This window comes from Acipenser ruthenus, chromosome 13 (assembly GCF_902713425.1).
Source record: "Acipenser ruthenus chromosome 13, fAciRut3.2 maternal haplotype, whole genome shotgun sequence".
NCBI lineage: Eukaryota > Metazoa > Chordata > Actinopteri > Acipenseriformes > Acipenseridae > Acipenser > Acipenser ruthenus.
Window position 1 is genome coordinate 30,893,004 of NC_081201.1, and position 26,231 is coordinate 30,919,234.

General features: G+C 34.5%; 3 protein-coding genes across 7 annotated transcripts in view; 2 read left to right on the forward strand and 1 right to left on the reverse strand.

Moving 5' to 3' along the window:
- LOC117418177 (WD repeat- and FYVE domain-containing protein 4-like) overlaps positions 1-12,139 on the reverse strand; it is a 60,262-nt gene extending 48,123 nt beyond the window's left edge. Inside the window, exons 1-12 of one of the 3 annotated variants that reach the window (XM_058985090.1) lie at positions 10,970-12,139; positions 10,194-10,338; positions 8,662-8,681; positions 8,536-8,575; positions 7,985-8,088; positions 6,814-7,078; positions 6,329-6,443; positions 5,146-5,255; positions 4,024-4,161; positions 3,128-3,317; positions 1,775-1,964; positions 558-718 (exon numbers count right to left, since the gene is read on the reverse strand). In XM_058985090.1, the coding sequence (XP_058841073.1) occupies positions 558-718; positions 1,775-1,964; positions 3,128-3,317; positions 4,024-4,161; positions 5,146-5,255; positions 6,329-6,443; positions 6,814-7,059 (1,150 nt within the window). In that variant the 5' untranslated portion in view covers positions 7,060-7,078; positions 7,985-8,088; positions 8,536-8,575; ... (1 more) ...; positions 10,194-10,338; positions 10,970-12,139. Of the gene's footprint in view, positions 1-557; positions 719-1,774; positions 1,965-3,127; positions 3,318-4,023; positions 4,162-5,145; positions 5,256-6,328; positions 6,444-6,813; positions 7,079-7,984; positions 8,089-8,535; positions 8,682-10,193; positions 10,339-10,969 lie in introns of all 3 variants that reach the window. The other 2 variants (XM_058985089.1, XM_058985088.1) reach the window with 2 other exon arrangements.
- Positions 12,140-12,247: 108 nt separating this feature from the next.
- On the forward strand, positions 12,248-19,944 carry si:ch211-223a10.1 (putative ZDHHC-type palmitoyltransferase 6). The gene is made up of 10 exons (XM_034030641.3): positions 12,248-12,564; positions 13,342-13,477; positions 13,608-13,718; positions 14,098-14,230; positions 14,554-14,732; positions 14,837-14,910; positions 15,749-15,911; positions 16,269-16,351; positions 16,579-16,769; positions 17,206-19,944. The coding sequence occupies exons 1-10, from the start codon at positions 12,447-12,449 to the stop codon at positions 17,671-17,673; spliced, it is 1,656 nt and encodes a 551-aa protein (XP_033886532.3). The 5' UTR covers positions 12,248-12,446; the 3' UTR covers positions 17,674-19,944.
- A 439-nt stretch (positions 19,945-20,383) lies between these two features.
- The window catches only part of LOC117417917 (rho GTPase-activating protein 22-like), a 33,877-nt gene continuing 28,029 nt past the window's right edge, over positions 20,384-26,231 (forward strand). The window contains exon 1 of one of the 3 annotated variants that reach the window (XM_034030316.3): positions 20,384-21,784. In XM_034030316.3, the coding sequence (XP_033886207.3) occupies positions 21,751-21,784 (34 nt within the window). In that variant the 5' untranslated portion in view covers positions 20,384-21,750. Of the gene's footprint in view, positions 21,785-22,204; positions 26,191-26,231 lie in introns of those variants that run through there. The other 2 variants (XM_034030317.3, XM_058985092.1) reach the window with 2 other exon arrangements.

Here is a 26,231-nt window from a genome sequence, read left to right on the forward strand (position 1 = left end):
TCTACTGCTGGATTAATGGAATTACACTCTCTAAATATTTATGAATATGTATACTATTATTTCAACTTTTTTTTGGTTTGTTTGTTTCCCGTTCATGTATGAAAGAATCGTAGAATACATCTGAGTAAAATGTTTTCTTTCTATTATCTGGAAACCAAAAAGTCATATGACTGCAATAAGACAGCAATTTTGGTCTCTGAGATAAACAATGCTGAAAATGTGTTTATTTAGGGGAATTTCTTCACTGGAGGGAAGCATAAACACGAAACATGCAGAAATCTAGTCAAACCCTTGCACAAAAACAATTACAATGAAAACCAGGGTTTGAGATTTGGTACTTTCATATCTGATGCCTCATCATCTCCCAAACACAGTACACAGATATGTGATAAATGACTGCTTTCATGAGTACAGCTGGAAAATAAACATAGTTCTTGCAAACACTGTTAAAAAAGTATGTTATACTTCATCACTGTGGACATTAGTATCTATTGTAATGCAATCCCCTTTGATTGTCACATTAAAACAGTAATAGCAATATATGTGTTTTGTAATACCTGTTGCGAGTGGTGGATCAAACCGGAATCCTGGGGGCTGAGGGTTCGAAACACAAATAGCAACTTTTAATTCAGCTTGTCCACAAAGCGTAAGATGAGCTATAAAATTCAGCAGATCCTCAACAGGTTTTCCATTTTCTTCATTCATCTCTGCCTCACTCCTGTACAAACAAAACACCAAATAAAATGTACAGTAGAAATAAATGTGTTTTTTTTTTTGTGACCATCAGATCCCACCCACACTTTTCCCATTGAGGTGGAGAGGTCACATCACTGCACAGGACACACAGCTGCTGGTATGTTGGAGGACCTTCTGTAGTTAAAGGTTCTGTGTAGACTTAAGCAGGAACATTTCTATTCTCATGAGCCTTTCAACATTCTAAGTTAGAGATGTATTCTGGGATTTAGAAAAACAAACAACTTATGACTATAAACTCTGGGCCAAAGGAAGGATTGACCACCTCTAACATAATTGACTAAGACGTGAGGAGAACTTGCAAACAACTTGAGCTTGATTGAACCCAGAAATACGTTTTTGCCACAGCAGAAAAAATGGCAATAGGGGATGCCTGAGTAAAGAGTAGACCACACAAGGAGAACCAGACTTAAAAACAGTCAGTCACATGGGGAAAATGTAGAGAAACAGAGGCCGCTGTGAAAAAAGACAGCTGCCAAGCTACAGTATGTATGAGTCTATTATTTTTCTGCTACTCTCTCATGGCGATAGGCTTAAAACATATCAGTAATTGGGGGGTGCAGCAGCTGGTGGACTTCCTAGGGACAAAAGATAATGCCTGGGGGGCACTTTCTATTGATTGAAGTCCACAGCTGGATGAGGGCCTTTGCAGTCTGTGTGCTGGGATACATTCCAGCAGGGACCTGCAGTATTATGACCCGTGCATGTATAGCCCTCTATTGGTAAAAAAATATATATATTATATTATATATATATATATATATTATATATATAAAAAAGAATACTACTGGAATTCTTAATTTTAAAATGAAGGTCACAGTGGTTCACACTCATACTGCTAAAAGGGATTTCTATTTCCTAAGATATTTTGCTTTTTTCTGTATCTCTCTCTATTAGACAGTATTTCAGTTTGTACACGTTGATTCATACTGACTATCAAAAAAAACTGTGGCAAAAGAAATTTCCAAAGGAATCCCAGTTTTTTTTTTTTTTTTTTACTTAAAAACCGGAATGTACTTGCCGACACAATATTGTTTGTAGTATTCTGTATCCCTCGTTATTTTCAAACTCTGCTAACAGCCCTGGAGACGTGGAATAGGAGTCCTTTATAAAACTGAACACGCTGACAGCCACTTCAGCCAAGACACTGGGAGGTACTTGATCAACGATTTTTGCCAAGTTTTGAGTGCAGATCTTTATGCAGTTCATGGCTGTAAACATGAAAAGAAGCCTATTAATTATGATACTTTAAAAGTCTTGCTTAATAATAAAAAGCACTGTACAATGCAGACAGACAACAACACGAACCAAACAAACAACTTTGTTGTACTTCAGTTTTACCATGCAGTGTGCATGCATGCATATACAGTACAGGCAAACAGTATGTACTGAGAAACCGAATGAGTGGTTTCATATTGGATTTCAGGTGCGTACAAAAATATTATTTTTTGTTAGTTTGTTTGTTTTACATTTGGTTGGTTGTTTTCTGGCAATTGCACTTGGATGACAAATATAACAGGAAGGTAATGGTTATTTATAGTATTTTAAGGGAAATGTACAAGCTTGTTTGCAAGTGTTACAAATACCACAGTATTTAAAAACATACAGCCACAGCCCAGTCTTCTGTATTTCTGTGGCATTGCCTACTGCATCTAAACTATGATTAATGAAAGTCATTTGACAGATCATAGAATCAAAAGCATGCCAATGCATGTCATGTGAAAAAGTCCATTACCATTGCCATAGACTTATGCAACATAGTAGTATCTTATGATTCTGCATCAGGTGGTTGCAATTAAGGCTAAATAAAGTTCCTAGTACTGTATATACCACTATTAAATTGACCCTTTAACACCTGCCACAAACTGAGAAACCATTCAAAGAAGTCAGTATTTATTGAAGAAAGTGCACATTGATTAGGTTGTTTAAGAATTAATTAGAATGGATATGTGGAAAAAATATCTGTATCATTGATATGTCCAGAGGCTAAACAATGTGCCAGTGAAATGGTGCAACACAGTACAGGAAATTAACTGAGAAAATCATACAATACAGTTATATACCAAATATTCATTATAGTTTAGTCTAACAAGTCACATGACCTCTACTTAGCAGACATATTAGGTGAGGTCAATATCAGGGTTTATAAAATTACGAAATCACTCCATCAAATGGTTTCCGAGATATGAACTTGTAAAATAACTGGCACAAAAGGCTTTTCTTATACAATATCCACGACTTAACTTGACCATGAGAAAAGCAGAGTATAGCTGTGTACCAAGTATGAAGCCAGTATCTTAAAGTGTCAGGAAACCAAAAAGTCACATGAACCCGATATGACAGTTATACACATGAAACAAAGGAACATATTCACCTTGTAATGACTTGACTGTATTTAAAGCCTGGACACTTGAAATAGCTCTTAGTACAAGAGATGCAGATCTTCTCCAGGAAGAGCAACACTGGTCCCAAAGGGAGGTCATGGCTATAATAAGACACTGTAGTTCACGTGTCTGTACCATTTCCTCTACACAGTTCAGATCACTGCATAGCTTTAATAGTGTCTGAAAGAACAGAAAACAGAATTCCTTAGTTATTTATTCTTCAGAGCAAGAGGGCTATTTATGTATATCATTTGCTACAAAGATTCTCATAATCAGGCGTTTTGAAAAAACAAGGTTGTATTGATTATGCTCTCGTGTATAGGGAGACATGCCATTTGTTTGAACAATCACATGATGGATAATCAGGAAATCAGCCTGTAAATATGGTAGGAGTAATATGGTATAAAGGAAATATACTGTTGCAGATCTTTAGAATGCAATCCTTAGTATCCTAGTATTCTGGTAAAATGATTCATCTTACTGGTGTTTACTAAATTTGATTACAGTGTATTAGTGTATATCTCCTACATGTAGGTGACATGATCCAAGAGGTTTGAAGGAAATGTACAGTAAAAAAATAAGGGTTTCAAAATTAACTGTACAAACTATATTTACATGCAATACTGTTACAGCTGCCATTTGAATTAGAAACGTGCTCACGTTTTATTTGCGTAGTGGCAGATCACTGTATCTATCTATTTGTGGATCTGTGCAGATATTTAATCATTTATTTTTGGTGTTGGTTTTACTAAGAAGGTACACGCAGAGCTAGATGTTTCAATTTTGCTCGATCACATTGTTCATTTTCTGTTTAAAAATGACAGAATCAATTGTTTTGAATAACAATTTAAATGAACGTTGTCTTATTTATTCCTACAATTCTTACCTGAGTGAAGATTTCCTGGAATGAATGCTCTGGGTTGTCTTCAGTTGTTTCACTGTTTGATGGGAAAGCTACAAACAGATACAGGCACTTTAAAAGAATGGCTGGTATTCCACTTGTAATGATGATGCTTACTGTTTCCTAAGAAGAAAAAAAACAGGCATCTATTCAGTAAACCGTTTTAAAAATTCATTATACTGTGATTTTTTAAATAAAGTACGTATTGCAATAAATACAACAGGGGTATGTAAGTGCCACAAATACAGTTTGTTTCCATACATAAAACATATTATTAGAGGATGGAAATGCATTAAAATGCAGCAATTTTAATATAACAAAACACTGCAGTTACATATGAAAATATTATTAAATCAATGTAAGTATTTACCAGGAGCAAATGGTGCTATGGTACATTTTACAAAATATATATATATTTTTTCTTTATTGCAATCTCAGAACAGGCAATGTCAGTTGCTTGTGATTTGCTAGCATCCCTAAAGGACATATAGTATAGCTAGAAACAACCCTCCTTTTTTCATTCTGAAAGGTTCTAAGTGGTTTTGCTATAATATTAAGATTTTCTTTCTTCATCAAATCCTGTTATATTGTCACCTTTGAACTCTATTTATTTCACATGCTTCTACACTTTTTCAGTTCAGTTTCTATCTTTCACTTGTAAGTTCTATAATGTTTAAGGGTTGTTTAAAGTTGTCCTATCCCTTCTCCAGCAATCTTTGCAAGACAGTCATGCTGAAAATCTGCTTTTACTTTGTACGTCTACCGTAATAAGCAATATGGCTATTTTGGAAAGACAGTCGTGAAACAGTGTACACTTAATTACAAAACAAAACAAAAAATGTCTGTACAAAATGAATGACCTGTACTTGTAATTTAATTATTTATGTATTACAGAATAACCTGCGTTATTAGAGCCACCTCACTGAGATGCAACCTTTTGTAAACTACACAATTGGACGCACCTTGAATCAGCAGCTACAAATGTTCAGCTCCTAATTCCCAGCTAATTCATGTATTTATTTTTCTGTTGGAGATGTGCAAACATGTACACCACTGCCCTTCTACTGGAATGATAAATATGCAGCTTAATCATACTGTATTACTCACCGAGTCAACACTGCATAATAACCAAACTGATTTTAATAAGAGCCACCCTTTGTTAGTGCTCGCTTCTTCTTTCCACTGTATGAAATGTTCCACCGCAAAGCGAGCTTCCTCTGTAAAACAAACAAACAAAAAAGAACAGGGCAAAACCATAGGCATGAGGTTATTGAATATACTGTGAAGAAAGTTTCCCTCAGTCAAACTATATTTCTAACACCCATTATGATAAACACCACAATCGTCACAGTGAAAATACAGTGATCTACTGGCAATAGGATGAAATAATATCTAAATCCAGATTGACCTTGAATGAAGAACATTAGATACATTAACAAGATATTATTTATACAACATCAAAGTAAAGAATAACTAAATTCTCAGAAAATGACAGTACCTCAACCATTATGCCCCATCAACTACATTTTATATTTAAATATTGAGTGGTGAGGTATGTTTAAAAAAAAAAAAAAAAAAAAAAAAAAAAAAAATGTCAAATGGATCTGCATACTTAAAAGTGACCTAAAAACAAGAGGTTTTAATGTAAAGAAAAGCACGCCTGTACGTAATCACACTCTTTCTTTTAGACAAGAGTGGCTAGGGGCCTGTGCTTTACAGAACTGAAAAGCCCTGTTTTTTAATTTAATGTTGGTTTTCAGACAAACGAAAATGAAAAGTTTTAAGACAATACTTTAACACCAAACAACCTACAACTACCTTCCTCTTTTATGGTGTAATAAAAAGAGGCTTGTAAAGAAAATGACCTATGAAATTCTGAAATAAAAGACCTTCTGTTAGTTTGTTAATAATATTTCAAAGAAAGGTTTTTGTTTCATTTGCGCACCACACTGGAATTAAGAACACTCTCTCAGCCCGGGGATAGAGAGGACAAGGGCACCAATCATAACACCTCTAGTTTCTGTAACTTATTTATACATCATGTGGTCTTGTTTTTAAGCTGACTCTCCATTACTGGGAAGATGAAGATCACATGCTCTTGTGTCTCCCACCTAATTAAGCCATACATGGTTCACGATCTTCTGTGGAAATTACGAGTAAAGGATGAATACCTCCCGCCATTGAACCAATAGTTTCTATTTTTTGACTTGAAGCACTGCTAACCTCAATTTAATTGTAAACCAGACATTGTTTGTGTGTATGATTATATTATTTAGCGGCTGAAAGATACCTGCAGGCTTGTTTCTTAATTTCTCTTCAATATTTTCAACCATTATTTGAGCGATTTCACCAGCGAAGGTCTGAATGTTGGCCAGTTTTTCCTCTCCAGCAGTGTTCTCTGCAATCTTAAACAAAACAAACAAAGTTAAGCATTTGCAGTCTCAATTTCACCACCCTTCTTATTGCATCACACCTCTACTTAACCAAGGTTACATTTACAAATACGTTGGTGCTTACCAAGTGCACTGTGGTCTGTAGCAACTTTGGTTTCTTGTACATCTCAAATCTCAACATCACTACCTAAAAGTCCACTCCATATGTTGTCATTTGGATCATTTTTTTTTAATCCAAATGAAAATATAACATGTTGAAATAGCAACTATGTTTTTGATTGAAATCCAAATTCTGGTATTAGTAGAATGTACATGATACCTAACTCTTACAGAATACAGGAAATGAAACATAAATATAATAAAGAATTATAATAAATGATACCTTAATGAAAAGTGGCAAAAGGTTAGTTATTGTCTGCTCCCGTTCATCCTGCTTGAGTTGGTGAATGCTTTGTTCAAACTGTAAAAGCTTCTCTCTCAGGATTGTCAATGCCTGTGTCAAATCCATCTCTTCAATGTTTGGAATACTGGTAAGATTGGAATCTTCCTGTTTATTATCTTTCAGTTGATAATCTGTGGATGTTCCGGATGACTGAAGTTCTTTTTCTGATTCTTGTCTTGACTCCATGATTTGCAGAATAATGTTGCTTGCAAAAAAAAAAAAAAAAAAAAGTTAATATTCAGAACACATTGGGCCAGATTTATTAGTATCTTTACACCAAGATACAAGTCGTTTCATTTTTTGTTTAAGTAAAATCAAAACTGTAAATTTTACAAAATAAGTATTACAGCTATTCAGGTAAATTTCAAAGACTCAAAAGTGTAACTATGCTTTTGTTTTACTGGTAATGTCACATTAATCGTTTTATTTTTCTTTTCACAAAAAAAACTGCAAACTGAGTTTTAATGAGATTACCCTCACAAAGCGGAACCATTTTGCTAGTATTTTCTCGAAAAGGCATCTGGCCATGAGATTCTGGGATTTTATAAACATGCCTGTGCTTTAATTAAAGAAAATGGTTTAAACAGAAGAGAAAAATAATTACTGCCACTGCAATTTAGTTAAATAATGACAGCGGAAAATAACATTATCATTTATTCATTCATTTATTTTACTATTTTTTTCTTAAACATCTATGCGGTCATGAGTGGAGAAAGTAATATCTGATTAATAAACATAAATAAGCAGTTTGAAAAGGCTTTAAATGGAACATAAATAGTTTTCAGAGTTCCACATTCGTACAAAATGTTTTGGAATAGAAGACTCCATTAAACCACGCTGGCCTAGATGCACGAACCAACACGGCAACACGGCCTAATTCATCCTGGCAAGCTGAAGTGAAATGACGCAGTTTTTAAGTTTGTGTTCGTTTTTAATATAAACCTACCAACAAGAATGAACTAGCTTTTATGAATAGAATGTATTTATATTAATCGTTTTCTCTACTGCAAAGTGGTTCATTGGTTTGGCTTTCTAAACTACAGAAAACCAAAATATATTTTTCAAAAAATGACTTTAAATGAATCTACATGAAAAATAAGAGTATACTTACGCAAGGTTTTAAATTTACCACACAATTCCAGACTGACTGAAGACTGAAGTATTAGCATCTTAACTGTCCAGCAGTAATTCAGATACTGTACAGCTCAGTGAGGCCTGAGGAGATTAAAAACTAAAATGATCAATGCTGCCTGCTTCAGATTTTATTCTGCCTAATTATTTTCTTTGTTATGTTACAGGCAAGGGAAGAAAATGCTGGCCCTGCGAGACTCTGGCTGTGCTCATATTAACATCGCAGATGGATTTTCAACTACTGAAATTTCATACAGGCTCATCAAAAGAAAAATAGCTCCCTGTGCAAAACTGTAATTCTGTGCTGATCTCTCTATCTAATTACTGTGTCACCATTTGAAATGATGTAACCATATTTAGTTTCTAATAATGTATTTTCTACATACACTTCTCTTAAGCATGTCACAACATGTGTATACATCTACTGCATCATTTACTAAAGCAGTGAAATCAAAGGAACATATTAGTCATTTTTACATTATTGGCTACATCTCAGTAGCTCATAGTACTTCAATTTTATAAAAGTTTTACCTTTTTTATTCATCTCTGCGATCCTTGTGACTGTTTCCAACTGAAATACAAGTACAAGCTGTTTCTTAATCCGTCTTTAGAACTTAATCTGTAGCTTGACTGAACTTTGAACAAGAAATAACTTACTGAATCACATGGCTCATTTCCTGGAAAAAAAAGCAGAAGTAAAGAGGTAAAGAATATAGTGGTGGTTAGATTTTGTGTTTAAAGCTATTTGCAGTTTTTAATTTGCATTATTTGCTACAGTTTTGCCATTTTTGTTAAGGTAATTCACACCTTAACATGCATACTCTGAGAACACTTTAACACAGATTGTTTTATTTTTTATTCTGTCTATGAAATAAGGAACTAAAACTGAACATAGTATTAAAAGAGAAAATCAGTCTGACATTTCCTGTTTGATTTCACACTCTAAAGCCCTTAACGAAAGTGCAAATGTTTTGGTATCACCTTTCATTTTATGTTCAGTTCTTCAAACTTGAATTGAGTTATGCTTTATGTGGGTAATGTACGCCTTTGACAAAATATAAACATACTAAATATATGGACAGGTAGATACAACACACAATCAAATAGATCTGTATTTACCAGGTATTTCTGCCAGTTCTCATTTTTATAAAAACAGTATGACATATGCATGCAATTATATGTCAAATTTTAGAGAAACTAAGTGTTAAAACCTACATTGTGGTTTTGAGTTAAAGTACTGTTCTCTCACCTACTAATATTTAATACCACATGAAACATGTTTACTCTACATTAGCAGGATGCTAACCCAATAGCACATAGGACAAGACTTATTTTTATATTTTTACAAAGTATTTTTTTTTTTTATTATCATCTTCAATTTTAAATAAGGATTAAAGAAAGTATACTTCTCTTGTAACTGGTTGGAGTATTCTGTATATAAAAGATGTTTCTTTGGAGTGAGCATACTGTGTAATAATTGTATATGTTATATAATGTAATGCATCATACAGTATAACAAATACACCAATAAAACTAATATAATTATATAACCCCTTCATAATTCTATTAAACATTGTAAATAATGTGAACATTTTATTGATCCATGTTTGAGTGTCAAATTGCAAAAGCTATTTATTATTATTATTATTATTATTATTATTATTATTATTATTATTATTATTTAATAAACGTTGTATTTTTTAAACTAGAGTGACATCTAGAGGAAACGAAAATAAAGACACTAAATCAAGCTATGCTTTCCAACACTGCAGAGTACCAGTTATTTGGCAAAAGGTCTGGTATATTTATAATGAAGGAAATCTTGCAATTATAACAGAGTACCAAATCATACCATAAAAATAATACAGCCAGTGTGTATGTAACCGAGACATAACTTTTTGTTTTACTTATACTTTATGCACATTTGCCAGTTTACTATTTTTTTTTCTGGTAAATTTACTGACATTTACTTGACAAAGGAATCCTGTCTTATGGTTACAGTACTGCATATTTCGGTTATATTTGCAGAACCATTAAACAGTATGCATTACTCTGTAAATAAACATCTAACAACATCCTGAGCGGAAACCACTGGTTTGCATACCATATGAAAAAGAACAATCTGATTTGGAGTAAGCGGTCAAGTAAAATTGAAATATGCAGTTTGAAATATCAATGGTGCTACTTACATTCCATATATTGTTCTGCCTGTACATTAAAAGTACTGTCCGTTCTCAGCAGTGTAAAATTCCATACTTAGTCTTCCTCTGACGCCGGCTAATGAGGAAGTTTTTGAAGGATCATCCCTCCTCTTCTTCCGGGTTACTTTTTTCTCTATTATAAAAATACATGGAATTTGATCGTTCTATGAGTCAAGTCCTAACATCTCGTATTTATTTTCGCATGTGCAAAGATTATATTTGTGTAGTCTCAATGGAAAAAAGCGTCTTTATGAAACAATATGACACATTTGTTAGTTGTGTTTTATGTAGCCTGCAGAGTACTGGAGTTTTCCCATGTCCATTTTTTTTTTTTTTTAAATAAATAAACAAATAGACTTAATTGATTAACATGATACAATCACGTTGTTGTATAGGGATACAAATTCACATTTTACTTTTACAACCATATATTAGGTCTGGGTATGTGTAATGTATGACTAATAAATGCAGATGTTGGGAAAGTTTTCAGCAGTGTAACTTTTGAGGAACTGAAAACTGAAAGTCAGACTCGCCCACTCTGGCACTATGTGCAACAATTATCACTGGTATCGTGCTAGTATCAGTTTGTTTTATTTTAATTTGGTAAAATTGTGTTTACTATTGTAATAATGAAATATAAGAATAAAACAATAATTACGTTTCGATTATACATAAATACAAGTACAGTAATTGAGTTCCATGCAGCATGTCGCAAATGTCTACAGATATACGTTTCTGGACGAAATTAGGAAGTAAACACTTACGATTTGCATGGTTGAAAAAGGGCTGGAAAGTCCGTTTGTAATTAAGAATTGCATTGCACCTGTGGTGTGTGAAGGTCTTAAATGTTAGTGGTTTATTAGGCTGAAAAATGAGGGCTTGTACATGTTACAATCCTGCATTGGACAGGTGCACCTCACTTCATCTTCTCTAGGTTTAGTGTTGGGGATGTTACCAAAACATAAATAAATAATATTACAAAATAACATTCAAACTGTTAATGATTACATCACTGTGTAAATTGTTTTGGAAAGGTAATGCTTGTTTATGAGTGTATAATAAAGTTGTCCAGCTCGGGTGATCCAGCTGGTGACCTAAGTCACACTTTCCAAACTACATTGCGTCTGTTTTTGTGAACGTCCTTCTGTTGTTGCCACTTTTGTTGTTGGCGTCCCTGAGTTTTTTTTTTTTTGTTTGTTTGTTTGTTTTTTGACACGACACTGTACTGCCGTCCTTTCAATTTCAATTGTCTGCAGCGTTTTCGAAATGTTGTCAAAAACTTTTAAGATTTCGCACTGCACCCAGTAACTGCTCCTGAATAGAACTTTCTGACCAAGTATTCAAAAGTGCTTTAATTTCCTCCGCATCCCAAGATAAAGAAGTATTTTCTTTTCTCACTGTTCTTTGCGCTCTAACGACCGCCATTGTAGTGAAATCCAAAAACACACTGAACTTGCGTAACTTGCTACGTAATAATACTTCCGCCTGGACCGGTTGGGACTCGTTGGGTATGAGCTACGAAACTTGACTGTACCTTCTCACACCGTTTTGGGAAACGCTGAGGTGTAACGTGGAAACGGGACTGAATGAACCCCATGAAAAAAAATGTTCAATTCAATTTTTATTCCCATCCTGTCTCACCAGCATTTTTTCCAGCCCATACTGTTCCGTACATATATTTTTTAATTTGCTTCTTGTCAAAAAATTTCGTCAGTCAGTTCCTGCACAGATTCTGCGCAGAATGATCTCCGTGAACGCACCCAAAACTTGGTACTGCTACTAACTACTCCCATATCTGATCCCGTGAGATTTAAACTCTTTATCCCGTTCCTGCCCGTTTAATTTCCGTTTCCATTCCAGCAAACATAAAGATAAATGTATACCGTGGAATTTTTTTTTTTTTTTTTGACATGTCTGTTCTTGTTTTGTAAGTTCTTGTTCTGTAACATCCTCTGGAAAAACATGCTTGCAGTATTGTAGTAGTGTCACGACTTAAACTTTCTTGCCATGTGCGCTATTATCTGTCATTTGAATTATGTTTATCTTCCGCTTTGTTTTGTCACGTGATGCTACACCACTGCCGGGGCGGAAACTCAATGCAATTTTTTTTTTTAAAAATTCGTGGCACTGTTTCCCCATTCGCTTTACTGAAGCTGTGTATGTACTCGAAGTTAACAGTTACTAGTAGTAATATGAGAAGGGGTAGGGGAATTTAACATATCCGTTTTTGTTTTGTCTGCTATGGAACTCAATTCAGGCATTTCTGTCGGTATTGATATTTTTGACGCCATCCAGAGGGGAAATTTAGAGGATTGTGTCACTTTAATTAAGCAAGACCAGTCACTCCTGGCGCGTAAAGGTAAGACTGTAAATTAATGGAACAACGCATAAGGCTCTGCTCTGCAGTTACCATACCATGCTTCAGGAAAACCAGCTCTAGTCTACATCGTTCAAATCGCAGAACACGTGATACTTCAAATACACAGGCTACATATTATTGCTATTTTGAGAAACCTGGTCAGCCCCGCATTGTTAGGACACGTTGAAACGTACAAGAGGCACGCTTTAACCAGAGCGTCAGGTTGTTTTTAGTGAGAATGAAGTCGTTGATCAAGAATCACTTGATATTCAAAACCAATAACTTTGTTCATACCATGTGTAATTTAAATACTATTGAAGGACTGAAAGTACAAATAATATAAAGCCAACCGTTGTCCTCATCAGAAACTGCAAAACTGAGATGTACACTCTGTTTTATAATGAAATATGCTGGGTTAAAGTTGGTCTACCATGTGACATATATGGGTAGCATGAGTCTGATCTTTCCTACCCTGCCTTTTCATAAGCCTCATTCTCCTCGGGTCATAAAATACAATAGTTCACAATGACCCCCATTCTAGTAGACTACCTGCAAAGATAGAGGTGCAATCAATTGAGATGTTGTGATTTTTGTGAAAATCTGGCCTTGCGCTATTAATATTAATCCTTTGGTAGTTCTAAAAAAAGAGATTCAGTGAAGTTTTTTTTTTATTATAAAAAATGCCCTGGGTTATTGTGGCAACACACCACTGGTATGGAGATGATGTGGGCTGTCCTTTATACTGTTCTTGAATTGATGGGCTCGTCTTCCCAATAGGCTGGAGTGGATTTACACCCCTTCATTACGCTGCATTCCTGGGGAACAGGGGGCTGGCAGAACTGCTTCTGCAGCATGGAGCTGACCCTAATCTACCTAATGATGCAGGCCAAACACCATTTCACTTTGCTTGCAGGTTAGTTGGTATATAATATTAATAACGTTTCATTTTACTACTTCTTGTCTTCAAGCTAAGTTGTGTTTACATTCTTTAGAAACTTGAAGGAAACTGTAATTAAGCGTGCTTTATTTATTTATTATCTCAGACATGGTGATGTTCATGTTATCCACCGAATGCTGAAATATGAAGCAGATGTGAACCTAACCGACCATCAGTGGAAGACAGCACTTCATCATGCAGTGATAGGTGGAAATCTGTAAGTCTTTTTTTACAAGACATATCCATATAGTCACTACAGCCACTTGTATAGATACTGTATACCTGTGCTGGCAGGACAAGTATTTTTTGAAACAGTGGAGTTTGTTTAAAGGTGGCAGCCTTACAGCCGTTAAACTTAAAAGCAATTCTGCAGCAATATGTTCATTTGGTTACAGGTTATTTCAGCTTTAGTTGTTCTATCATTTGTATACAATTTAATTTTAAGTCAAAGGCAGTGGGGTAGTGTTGATTATGTAGCATTATGATAACATAATCACTTTTCCAAAAATAATGCTTCAAAAGTAAAGCAGTCGTTTTATATTGTTGGTTTCCAAATTTCTTTTTTTTGTTGTGTTTTTTTTTTTTTCACGTTGCAGATTTGCCGTAAGATACCTTGAGGAATTGGGGACTTTCAATTTTTGTGATACAGACAAGTGTTTACTCACACTCCTGCATCTTGCCGCTTCAACTGGAAACACTGATGTTGTGAGATATTTATTGAGAAACAGTGTATGTATCTATTTCTGTTTTAAGTATTTTTATGCCGACTTTTCTAATCATCAGTTATTTCAGATACATGTTTTGTAAAATCTAAATTAAATTAAGCTTTAACCTCTCCCCCTTAAAGTGTTCCAACTTTCACACTGAGCTATGCCCCAGAGTTCCCCATCCCCGTTATGTGGTATGGTATGTGTTACAAGGTAATATTGAAACTGTTAAAAGTTATTTATTTCACTTCTTTTGTCTGTAAAGTATGACAAGTTAGATCAGTGCCTGGTATTTAGTCAGTCACCTCATGAATATGAATATTTTTCGTTATTTTCTCTGTACAGAGGTGTCAAGCTGATGCTCCTGATAATCAAGGAATGACTCCCATGCACGTAGCTGCTGAAAAAGGTGCAATAGAAGTAAGCTGGCTGCTTTTGCAAGCTGTTGGGTTCCGGAGTCTGCATTTAAAAGCTAAGAATGGACTTACTCCACTCGACATTGCCAAGCAAGGAATAACATACAGGTTTGTGCATTGTTTAACAAACCCTGAAACATGCGTGTTTTGAGTTTTAGAAATGTTTTGTAAATAAGGGACAAGATATTTCTATTTTTTTTTTACTTTTCTAGACACCAAGAACTTGCAAAGGTTTTAAATAAATATAGCAAAGAGCCACATGATCGGAAACCCAAGGAGTCCTATGGTAAGGATTTGGTTGTATTTTATTTTACAAACTTTTTGATAATGTAGCGTTTTAAATAGTCTGTGATTAGATTAAAAAATAGTAATAATACTGTAATTGGAAGTCAACATTTATGAAAAATGTTACTCAATGGAAGAGCACAACACACAGTCAAGAATCAAGAAGTGCAATTAACATATTTATTGACTTGTGAAACACAATTCAAAGTATGCAGTATGTCCACTGTTTTGTCATTTCAAACATTTTCACAAAACAAACATTAAACTTTTTAAAGCTGCAATGTGCAGTGCAAAAGCACATCATGAAAAAACACATTTGTAGGTGAAAAACGCTAGAATAGAAGTCGCTACATTTAAAAATATATATATATATATAAACATGTGACATTTTCAGTCCACTAAAATAAATGGCTTTACATAATCTCTGGAAGTAAGAAATTGGAGTGTCCAGTGTGAAAACACAGCACGGTATAATAACTTAGCATAGCATAGTGTCGTCAGAACCCGGTATTCTGCCGACCCGGTATTGAAATCACATTTACCTTTTTCTTTTGCACTAGAGGGCAGTAGAGACCACTAAATTGCTTACACTATTTTAAAGCTTCAGAAAGCCATCACTGTACTGGATATCCAAACTTTATAGTATTATTTTTTTTATTTATTTTTTAATTTTTTATGTAAAGATTAAAATATGTGAGTTATCCTGTAGTTAATAAATTGTGTTTACAAATAGGTTCATGTCATCATACAAATGACACCTTGAGAAAAGATAGACATTGCAATACTGTAATTACAGTATGTGTTACTGTATGTAAAACATTTTATTTTGTAATTTTTAGGCATGTACTATTGGACTCTGCTATTCCCTGGTGTCAGTGCCTCAGTTGTGTTCCTCATTTCATCTGCTTTGGGCAAGTATGGTGGAATCTTTTGTGCACTGGTTTTCCCTTGGTTGGCAAGGGCAACGTTCTCTCAGTACCATAGGATGAATGACATTCAGAGGTATGTTTGATCTGATTTAGTTAAACATACATATCGGGCAACAGTTTGTTACAATAAACAATCCAATGCTGAACGACCAGTCTACAGGGGTCGCTGGTGCGCGTGATCCGAGAACACCCTGGCCAACCTAAGCCCTCGTCGTTTGATTTTTGCCGGATTTACCAAATGTTTTGATGCATGGAGATTTTACATATAGCAAACTGATAACAACTTAAAAAAAAAAAAAAAAGTACACCTCTGTAATTCATCATAGAAAATCAACAGCAAACCCAATGATAAGGTTTACAGTTAAGAACCCATTCTTTACACAAATGTAAATAGCCTTATCCACGTTTAGAATCTGCCATTTTATTGCAGGTTGCCAAATCCAGCATACCTGGGTACATTTGCTGCTGGTATATTCCACTCACTGGTTTGCTTATTTTACAAGATCCTACCAAATATCCTTTGCTGTAATGGCTTTTTTTGTTGGACATTCTGTAAGAATATTAGTAGAAATTTAGCATTTCTTGTTTTTGGTTGTTTTACTTTCTGCCGTATTTCTCCGTACAAATAAACAATAGCCGCGCATTTACAGTATTCCTAACATTGTAGTGTTTGAAAAGTGAAATGCATGCATATTTATAACATTGTACTGAAGGTTAGCATTTCCTTAACCCATGGTCACCTCTTTGGCCTGCTAATACACTGTTGCTTGTATCAGCCACTCACTTCAGTGGCATCCTGTGGATGTTTAAGGTAGTTCTAACAAAGGATCCAGGACGGCTTCAAAGTGCTGAATCTGAAACAAAGTTTTCAAAAATTGCTGACCTTGTGGATGCAAACGAAAGTCTCAGCAAGTTTTGTATTTATTGTGAGGTAAGCCACATCTAGTGCAGGTTATATACACCACGTCTCTTTGCTACGGATCCATTCACCAAATGTTGCTGTTTTAAGTCAGATTCTCTCCTTTTAAAACTGTTTAATCAAACACACCTGAAATTCATATAGTATATACAATAAGCTAGAAACTATGAACATTGGACAAAATTGGACAAAACCCAATCTATTGTTAGTATTTAAACTGAAAACTTCAAATTACTTTTTTTTTTTTTGGATTACAAGTAAATCTCACAGAGACATGTATCTAAGCTAGTCAAGCACTATTTTGTTATGCCTTGGACTTTAAACTTTGATGTGCCTTAAGTGAGAATTCAGAAACAGTATCTTTCATACTGCTGTTAAATAAATAAACCAATTGGTTTTGTCTGCCTCACAGTTCAAAATAAAGATGCATATTTACCTTTTGTTTTAGGTATTTCAACCAGAACGAGCCAAGCACTGTAAACTCTGCAACTGTTGTGTACTTGAGTATGACCATCATTGCATTTTTCTAAAGAACTGCATCGGCAAGAGTAATCACCAATTCTTCATCATTTTTATTATGGGGGTTGCAGTTGCTCATCTGATTTTTACATTTTCAGCACTTTACTATATTTACGTGAAATTTGACCTACATTTTTGGGCTCTATTGACTACAGTCATTAGCAATGAAGCTTGGGTTATAGTACTGGCAGTGATGAACGTTTTAACGTTAGTTTGGGAAGGATGGCTGCTAATGGAGCAATTTGAAGTTGTCTCAGTAGGTACCACTATATACTTTAAACATGAAACTGATGCCAGGCAATACACCTGGTGGCACAGGTGCAGAACATTTTTCACTTTCCTAATGGTAGGCAGAAGGACAAGCAAACTCCAAGAAAAGGTTTCTGTTATTATATGAAATGTATCTCTGTATTGCAGACAATTGCATATTTTAAAACATTTTATGTATCTATTAAATACAAAGTCACACAAATGACAGCATTACAGGGGGAGGGGAGGGGGAATGAGTTTAAATTGAACGAGATGCAAAGATTAGTGTACACAAATGTGGTACATGTTTTAGAGCTTGTAATGCTGATATTTCTGAATTTTATATGCAATTTGTGTACAGGCACCATTTTAGATTTTTACAAAAAAAAATGCAATATAACCAGTTTGTCTATTCTGTGTATTTGATTACATTTTAAGAGTTTTCTTAGCTATTTCTCTGAAATATCTGAATCATGGAGTGATGACAGCAGACTGCTCAGGGGGTAAGTAGTTCAGATTAGAATCATAAAACTAAGTACTGTACTATCTTAAATTGTAATGTTATTAATCTATGTTCAAATTCAAATAAACATTAAACTTTAAGAAAAAATATACATTTTAATATAGTATAGTATGGAGGCGATGCGTCCAAGCAAAGGGCTGGCTAGGAGTAAATCTTAGATGGGCTTCACTGTATAAATCAAGTACAATTTGTATAAGAAACTGCATCATAATTATGCTCATTAATAAAATGCATATACATATTTCTTGTTTAAACACCGTACAATAGTATACTGTTCCTATAATCATTTTTCAAACAATGACATGACTTGATTTAGCAAAGACTGCCTTCTAACGAACATAATGGCCCAGGAAATTCTGAGCATAAACCTGAAAACAAGATTAACGTGTTATGTGCAATTAGATTGAAATATGATTTAATTTACTAATGGATGCTGAACAATTGAATACCAGACATCCAGTAGATGCAGTGTTTCACATAAAGATGCTTGTTATAGTCCATAACCATGATTCACTACAGACAAGAACAGAATAGCTGTCAGTTGGTATGGAGACAAATTGTATTATGAGTCAGAAGGCTGCTGGTCTTTTAAACTCTCGGAGGGCGGTTCTTTTCATTGTAGTTCCAATTCTAATGACTGGGTAATATAAGTATATACTAGAGATGATATGTAACATAATAGCCTTGTTGTATAAATACATTTTTTAATGTGCAGTATAGTGTATACATCCTTGGCCTTAATTAAACAAGTTATTCTAGTTTGTGAAAAATAAATAAGATGCCATTCTCAGAAATAAACTAAAATCAGATCATTTCCAATTAACTACTGTAAATGCCCCTATTGTGGAAACAGACTTTGAAATGCAATTTTAAAACAGAATTCCCATCTCGCCTTGAAAGAGCATTCATATTGGCAATTTCAAAACTGGATGTTTTAAATTGTTTTGCAGCAAATGTATTTATACATCAATAGATATATAGTCTCTTTTTAGGAAGGTGAGTCACTATAAGTTATAGCTTTATGTATTGGATAAGTGATTCTCAAGTAATTGGTGTTATGTGTTTACAATCCGTTTTGCTGTGTATATAAAACTTATCTCAATGTTAATTTGAATGATTGTGGGTTAGTTGTGCCAATGAAGCTACACGCACCATTCTAATCATTTTCAGACAGCACAGCACTAGATTTTCACTTCTGCATACTATTTTTATCGACCCCAACAAAGCGCTGGTAAGACCTCAAACAACCACAGTATATATTTCCACGTCTGGGGTTGTGGAGTAGCTGAATGACAAATACTAGTCTAATAAAAGGGGGATTTATAGGGGAATTCTTTTCTGTCATAGAAGCATTGTTTTTGGAAGAAAACCAAATTGGGATTTGATTATTTGAAACATCTTAGGCTTCAGATGGTTGTTAAAAAAAAAAATTAAAAATCAGTTGATAAAGAATTGTAGTTTACATAGCCTATCGTTGGAAAGATTAAAAATGCATAAGATCTCCATGTACTGTAGACCCAATTTTGAGCCAACACATTTTCTTTCTGCAAAGTATTTTAAAACTGGGCATTGAATTTAATGGTACATTTACATCTGAGCAACTCATTTACATTATTACCATGTTCCATCAATTAGCTTTTATAGTGCCAGCTGTCTCTAATGTATATATGCAGGGGGCAAGTATACAGAAATAGCCAGCAAAGCAGAATGTAATTGAAGTCAGTGTGTAAAACCACAAAGGGCATTTTGGAATGTTAGTGCTGACGTTGCCAGGATGTATAGTTAGATAAACATGTGTAAAATTATTATTACATTCTTCAGTGTAAGTATTATGAGGAAGATGTTACTATAGAAAATATTGTAAAATAATTAAATAAATAAATAATATACTGCAAACCAAGTACTTTTTATATTGATTTTTCTAGTCACATACAATTTTCTTATCCTTCTTATTTTGCCTGTGAAATGGTTAGTCAGTATATAATGTTACGGTTCAAAAATGCTACCAGACCTTCAGTAGTCTTTAAAAGGACAGCCAATAGTGTTTATCTTTTAGTCATAAAACTTAAACAAGCAAATAATGTGCATGTAATGCAGTTGCACTCCTTATCTCCTTTATTGTCTCACAACAAATCATGAACACAAAACAACACCGGTAATTACAAGCAAGCGTGAAAGACAGCACTATTTCCCTTGTGTATTTATAAACACTGCCATATAGTATCAAGTGTTTTGGTGGTTTGCAGCCCCCACCCCCACCCCCACCCCCACCCCCAATCCATGGATGAACAATTTTGTCGTGTAGCTTGATTGATGATCCGAATTCGATATCTTAAAAAAAAATACAGGGCTTTACTTTAAATCAGAGATTTACCTAATCATTTCATAAGATTTTTATTCAGGTTAAGATTGGGTCAATGTTGTATTTTTAGAAGCAGGAAGCTCCTCGCAATCAATCAATCAATCAATCAATCGAGATTTATTTTATATAGCGCCTTTCATAGTGGCCCACCGTCACAAAGCGCTTTACAAGATAGTGAGGAACAATTGCATAATACATTAAATACAAGGCTAGGATGTAAATTCTAAACATTGTGGATGTGTGTGTCATACAGAATCATACGAATAAGATGGAGTGAAAAACTTGAAGTAGCAATTTAGACCACAGCTAATAACAGATATCAGGCTTAAAGAGCAAATCGATAAGGGCATACTCGATAATCCTAGTTTCTTTTGTGTGTTCTGTATAATTGTCGTTAGGAAGACCTGTCAATTATCTTTCTTGGCAGGATGATGGAGCTGCTTGTAGATAAAGAGGTTTTAGCTGAGCTCTCTGAGGGGGGAGTCAGCACGGATTCATAATGTTAGCCACCTCAAGCATAGTAGGTAATGATCATGGTACAAATTAATAATACATGATTAATGTAATCAGTGATAATTTGGACTATATATATACACTGTATATCTATATCCATCCCCTGTAGGTCCTTCAGTATTTCAAAAGCATTCCAGATTGTATATTTTAGTGAAACAATAACAAAAGACGGCTCTGAGATTCACAGTGGCTGATTTAACTTCATGGTAGTAAAAACAAAACAAAAAAAAGACTAATATCATTTATCCCCTATGGATTGGTGCTTTTTATTGCTCCATGTGCTGTCTCTGGATTGTGCAGCCAGTGCGTAATGCCCTTCTCCTCCCTCCCCTGTAATATGCTGAGCATAGGGTTGCAGATCAGCACTGATTTGATTGCTGGCACAGTTAAAGCCTTTATGCTGCAGGACGGGAGCAGAAGATAAAGGATGCAAACACCACTTCACTAACGGTTTGCTAAAATAGACAAATATATCTATGGAGCACAGCCAATTAAGGGAAGGAAAGAGGAAGCTGGGCCCAGCCCTTTTGTTTCTGCTTTAGTGATTTATTGACAGTAATCACCCAGGCACTTAATGGTTAGTTTGAAGTGGAATTAATTCAGATCTGGATAAATAATTCAGTAAGGTTTATCTAAGCGCATGCAAGACATCAGCCCTGAACCGGCAGTGGGAGTGGTCAGAAAGTGTGTCTGCTGGTGCACTAGGCTAGTGAGACATTTCTGGTGCTGGGGCTGGACCCACAACGATGAGGTGCAACAGGGTGAGAGGGTTGCAAAGCAGAAGAACAGCATGCTGAACACTGGAGAGAGGTCAGCCCAGGACTGACATGCTGAGTCCTAAGATAAAACAGACCAGGAGAGGTGAGCACTGCACTATTTAATACATCTTGCTTCTATAAACATCTTGGTCAGTGACATTTGTACACATTTAAAATGTGTTCTGTGCAATTGTTGTGCATGATTACGTTTCTCAAACTACAAAACATGGGATATAACCAGCCAGACTGAAATTCAATACATTGTCCATTAATTAAGTTATGCTGTGGAATGCTACATGCACTAGAAACCTCTGATCTGTACGATAACTGTTCAGTCTGTTAGTCGGTTTTGTTCATGTTAGTACAATAGAAATAATGAATTTCAGGTTGCCATAAAATAAACTTGTATGAAAAAGGTCATACAGTACATACAGATTATATATATATATATATATATATATATATATATATATATATATATATATATATATATAACTTTTTTTAAAGGTTTTATTATTTATAATTGAAAATATTATCCGATAATACCTGATCCAAAATAGCTGTGCTAAATATTAAATGTGCTAGATTTAAATATGAGGATAATTATTAAAACATAAATAAACAATGAATTGTACAGCTCACACCTTAAGATAATGGATTTCAATGTGTTATACTATGTGTACATCATAACAGCTGAATGTCAAACGATGTCTTCGAGCACAAAGCAGGGATACTCATGCAACACTGACATCATGGAGGATATTTTCAAGACATTTACTCCAATATGTAATTCACTGTTCATTTTTGAAGGGAAAATTCAAGTTACAAAATGAGAAACAAAAAACTTGATTGATTAGGCACTTCAGATATTGCATTTTATTACTTAGTTCATTGGTTTGGTGTCTAGTTTTGAATTACATTTTTTTCTCTTTTTACTAATTTCTGCACTTAAAAAAAAAAAAAAAAAAAAAACTGGAAATTATTTTCCTCGTGATTACCCCTTCAGTGCTTAAAGGATATTTGTATTTGATTAGATTCCTCCTGAACAGGGGATAACAGAAACACATATCTCAGTCTGGGTATGGTAAGTTCTGTTTATGTTTGAGTACATTTTATTAACCCATATGTCTTAACAAGTTTACAAATTTCTTGAAAATGTAGCTTTTGTTAGTTTTCATAAGTCGTCAAAATCAGACTACCCTGGCAGGAGATATTGATATAGGTCACAGTAATAACATCAAGATATCAAAATATCAGTGGAAGTACTGTATAAGCATAAGAGCATCTTGAGATAGACAGGTGATTCAATTTAGATTTGGTTTCATTTTAAACTACAAGGACCTCTGTACCTCTGCCAAAACAATCTCTCACCAATGACTAGTAACCAGTCATGTTTGCTGTTATTTAATGACTCATGGAACAGTAGTCCTTGATTTCCCAGCTTCTGGGTTACAGATGTTCTGACTAGCCAGGTACCCCAAAGTGTAGCTGCCTAACTAGCACCTAACTTGTATAATGATGTGCCTACTTTGTTTTCTAATAAAGTGGAAACACCCAGTATTATTTTAATGGCAACAATATTTTATTGGTTTAGTTTGTAAAATAAAATATTTTTTGGTGAAAAAAAAAAAAAATGAAGCACAGCTATGATTTAGGGAGTGGTAGTTTTCCTTATCATGGACACATTTCTTTCCAGTTATTTAGCACAGCAGGCTCCAATACTCAACTTCCACAGCTGTTCATTTATTTAAAACTATAAATAACCACTTACTGTGGAATAATAAAAACAATTTTAGAGAATTGCATTTATTTAATCAGTTTCTGATATGTATAATACACTCTTAAAATACCCGATATTTCAATGGCATTGGGATATTTCACAGGTTACTTGGCAAAAGCTTTATTTGTGTTCTACCACATGAAACCTTTCTACCATAAACAATCCCTGTTTGCTGCCAACACGCCATTACAAGAAAATTGAAAAAAAAAACAAACAAGAAGGCAAGACATTTGTTGACATTGAGCTAGTTGAATAAAAAAAATAATAGAGAGTGTTATAATGCATAACTAATCAGTAAATCAGCATTGCTGGAATGTGGGACCTAGGCACATGCCAATAGAAATCCACAGCAAGCCTCAGTGCACAACACTTTAATTAGGTCTCTGATTATCACCCAAGACTACTATATTGCATGCCTATGTTCTCCTACAATGTGTGATTTTACTAGCATCAAGTCTGATTGAGTGCACAAAAGGTTTAACCATGGACTGTAATGAACAGACACCAGTGAAGTATATCTTAGTGTGTACTGAACACTGTGCTGGGACAGAACCGCTTTAAAAACACTTACCTTTTGCTATTGGGTTTGCACTGACAACTCTGTCAAAAAGATTCACAGTTTAAATATACAGTGACCTTGAGAGACACAATCTTTGATTTCACCACATCTCAGCACTACTGGATAGCCCATCACAAACCTTGTAAAAAAAAATAAATAAAATAAAACAAATAAAAAACAGTTTGAGGAAATAATGCAGTGTAGTTAAAGTATAAGCAGATTCAACCAAACTTTTTCAATGTACAGCAATCTTGTTGGTTGCAACCTTAGCATTCACAAATGACACATGTTGTAGTGGTTCAGATCCAGAGTTATATTAAGAGTGAGGAACATAGTCACCCACTATATATTTGACTCTTATTGACTGACGTTTAAAAAAAAATAATAATAATAATTCCAATGTTGTATATTCTCAAAATCAGGAACCACTCATATTTCAATTCTATATGTTACTTTTTTTAAATAAAATTCGCCACTGTAAAAAAAAAAAAAAAAAAAAAAAAAAGAAAAATGGCTTGCTCTTTATGACGCTGTAGTCAGGCGTGATAGGTAATAGACCTATGCAATTTGTGTTCCGTCTTACAATAGGAATGCCAATGCTGGTGTAATGGCATTATGGGGCAAATGGGAGACTTATAACCTGTTTCACTATATAATGGGCTGCCTAATAACGAGGAAGCACTGCATAATGTAAAGACAGCGTAATTTTACACTTTCCATTAAAAAGCACTTCATTTATTTATTTTATTAGTCATTACTTGTGCTGGGGTTTGACGTTACAAGGCTGGTTTACTGAACAGTTATGCAAAAAAAAAAAAAAAAGATGCCAGTTAACTTTAACATTTTCCAGGCTATCCCCTCTATTCCTGAATCAGATTGATTTAACTGACATGTTATGATGGCTTCCTTGTATGGATAATAATGCGCATCATTCATTATCCCCCTCAGAGACCCATGTTTGGAAAGGAAGTGGTTTTAGGTTTGCTTTTCTACCATACTGTAGGATATGCAATAACACTAATGAAGCCTCCATTAACCTACTCTGTGATTTTTAATGAAATTCAGAAGGTTCTGTAGCATATGTAGAGACAACTAATATAATAAACTGGCAGCCATTCTGATGATAAAACCCCATTATAAGCATTGCTTCTGGAAGCAGAAGTAACAGCAATCATGACTTTGCAATACAAGAGAGCAGATCAGATTGAGGCAAGGTCACACCCTGGTTGGAAGTTGCTTTCGCCTGCCATCAGCATAAAGAAATGCTAAAACGCCCCCCAGTATTGATTTCTTAAGGCAATAAATGAATTGATCTGCTGTCTCTGGTATAGAAGCTAAACATAACTTCTGTCTTGAGAATGGATTTTGATAGATAATCCATGATAAAATGGCTTGTTGTGCTTCTTTTGGTGCAGGAATCTTGTCTTGTAAAAGGGCATGTTTAATAAGGTTATTTTGCTAGGATTAAAAGATCTCATGTTCAGTAATACCTTGAAGTTCAGACCTTTTGAACGTGTTAGATATATTTAAGAAAGGTGCTAAGGGAATGTTCACCAATGGTGTGTGCAACTGGTGTCCTTATAATGGTACATGTGAGCATTGTTTGCATCATTCACAAACACTTTTGCTGGATTTGCAGGAAATTACGAACAAAAGGCTCTAGCAGCGAGTGTCAAAGGTCAGTTAAACATGTGGATACTGACTGTTTAGAAACGATTTAGTAAATATTGTAATATATTTTTGCCTGGTTCAGAAGCTGTTGTTTAGTTCCTATATTATGTACAAAAATGAAAGAGGAGAAATAGGGAAATTGCTTTCTTTTGAGTGGGTTGTGCTTCTTGCATGTCTCAGACTATTTGTACACCTGTTATTATTAACTAACATTTGTACAAATGTTAGTTAATAAGACTTTCATTACAATCTTATGGTAAAAATATCTACTGAGACTTCAAGCAATTATTCATTGGTATATGTAATCAAGTTGTTGTTGTTCTCTTTTTTCTTTAAAGTTTAAAGTGCATGTATTTCCACAGTCCTGTAAGGTGTCTCTAACCAGGACTACACTTCTCCAGCACTGAACTCACACTAACCACCTTTAAACTCTCCCTGCAAGACGCACTTGTAGAACTGACCTTCTACCACCTCTACTGCATTTGATAGATTTAAAAAGGTGGAGCTATATATATATATATATATATATATATATATATA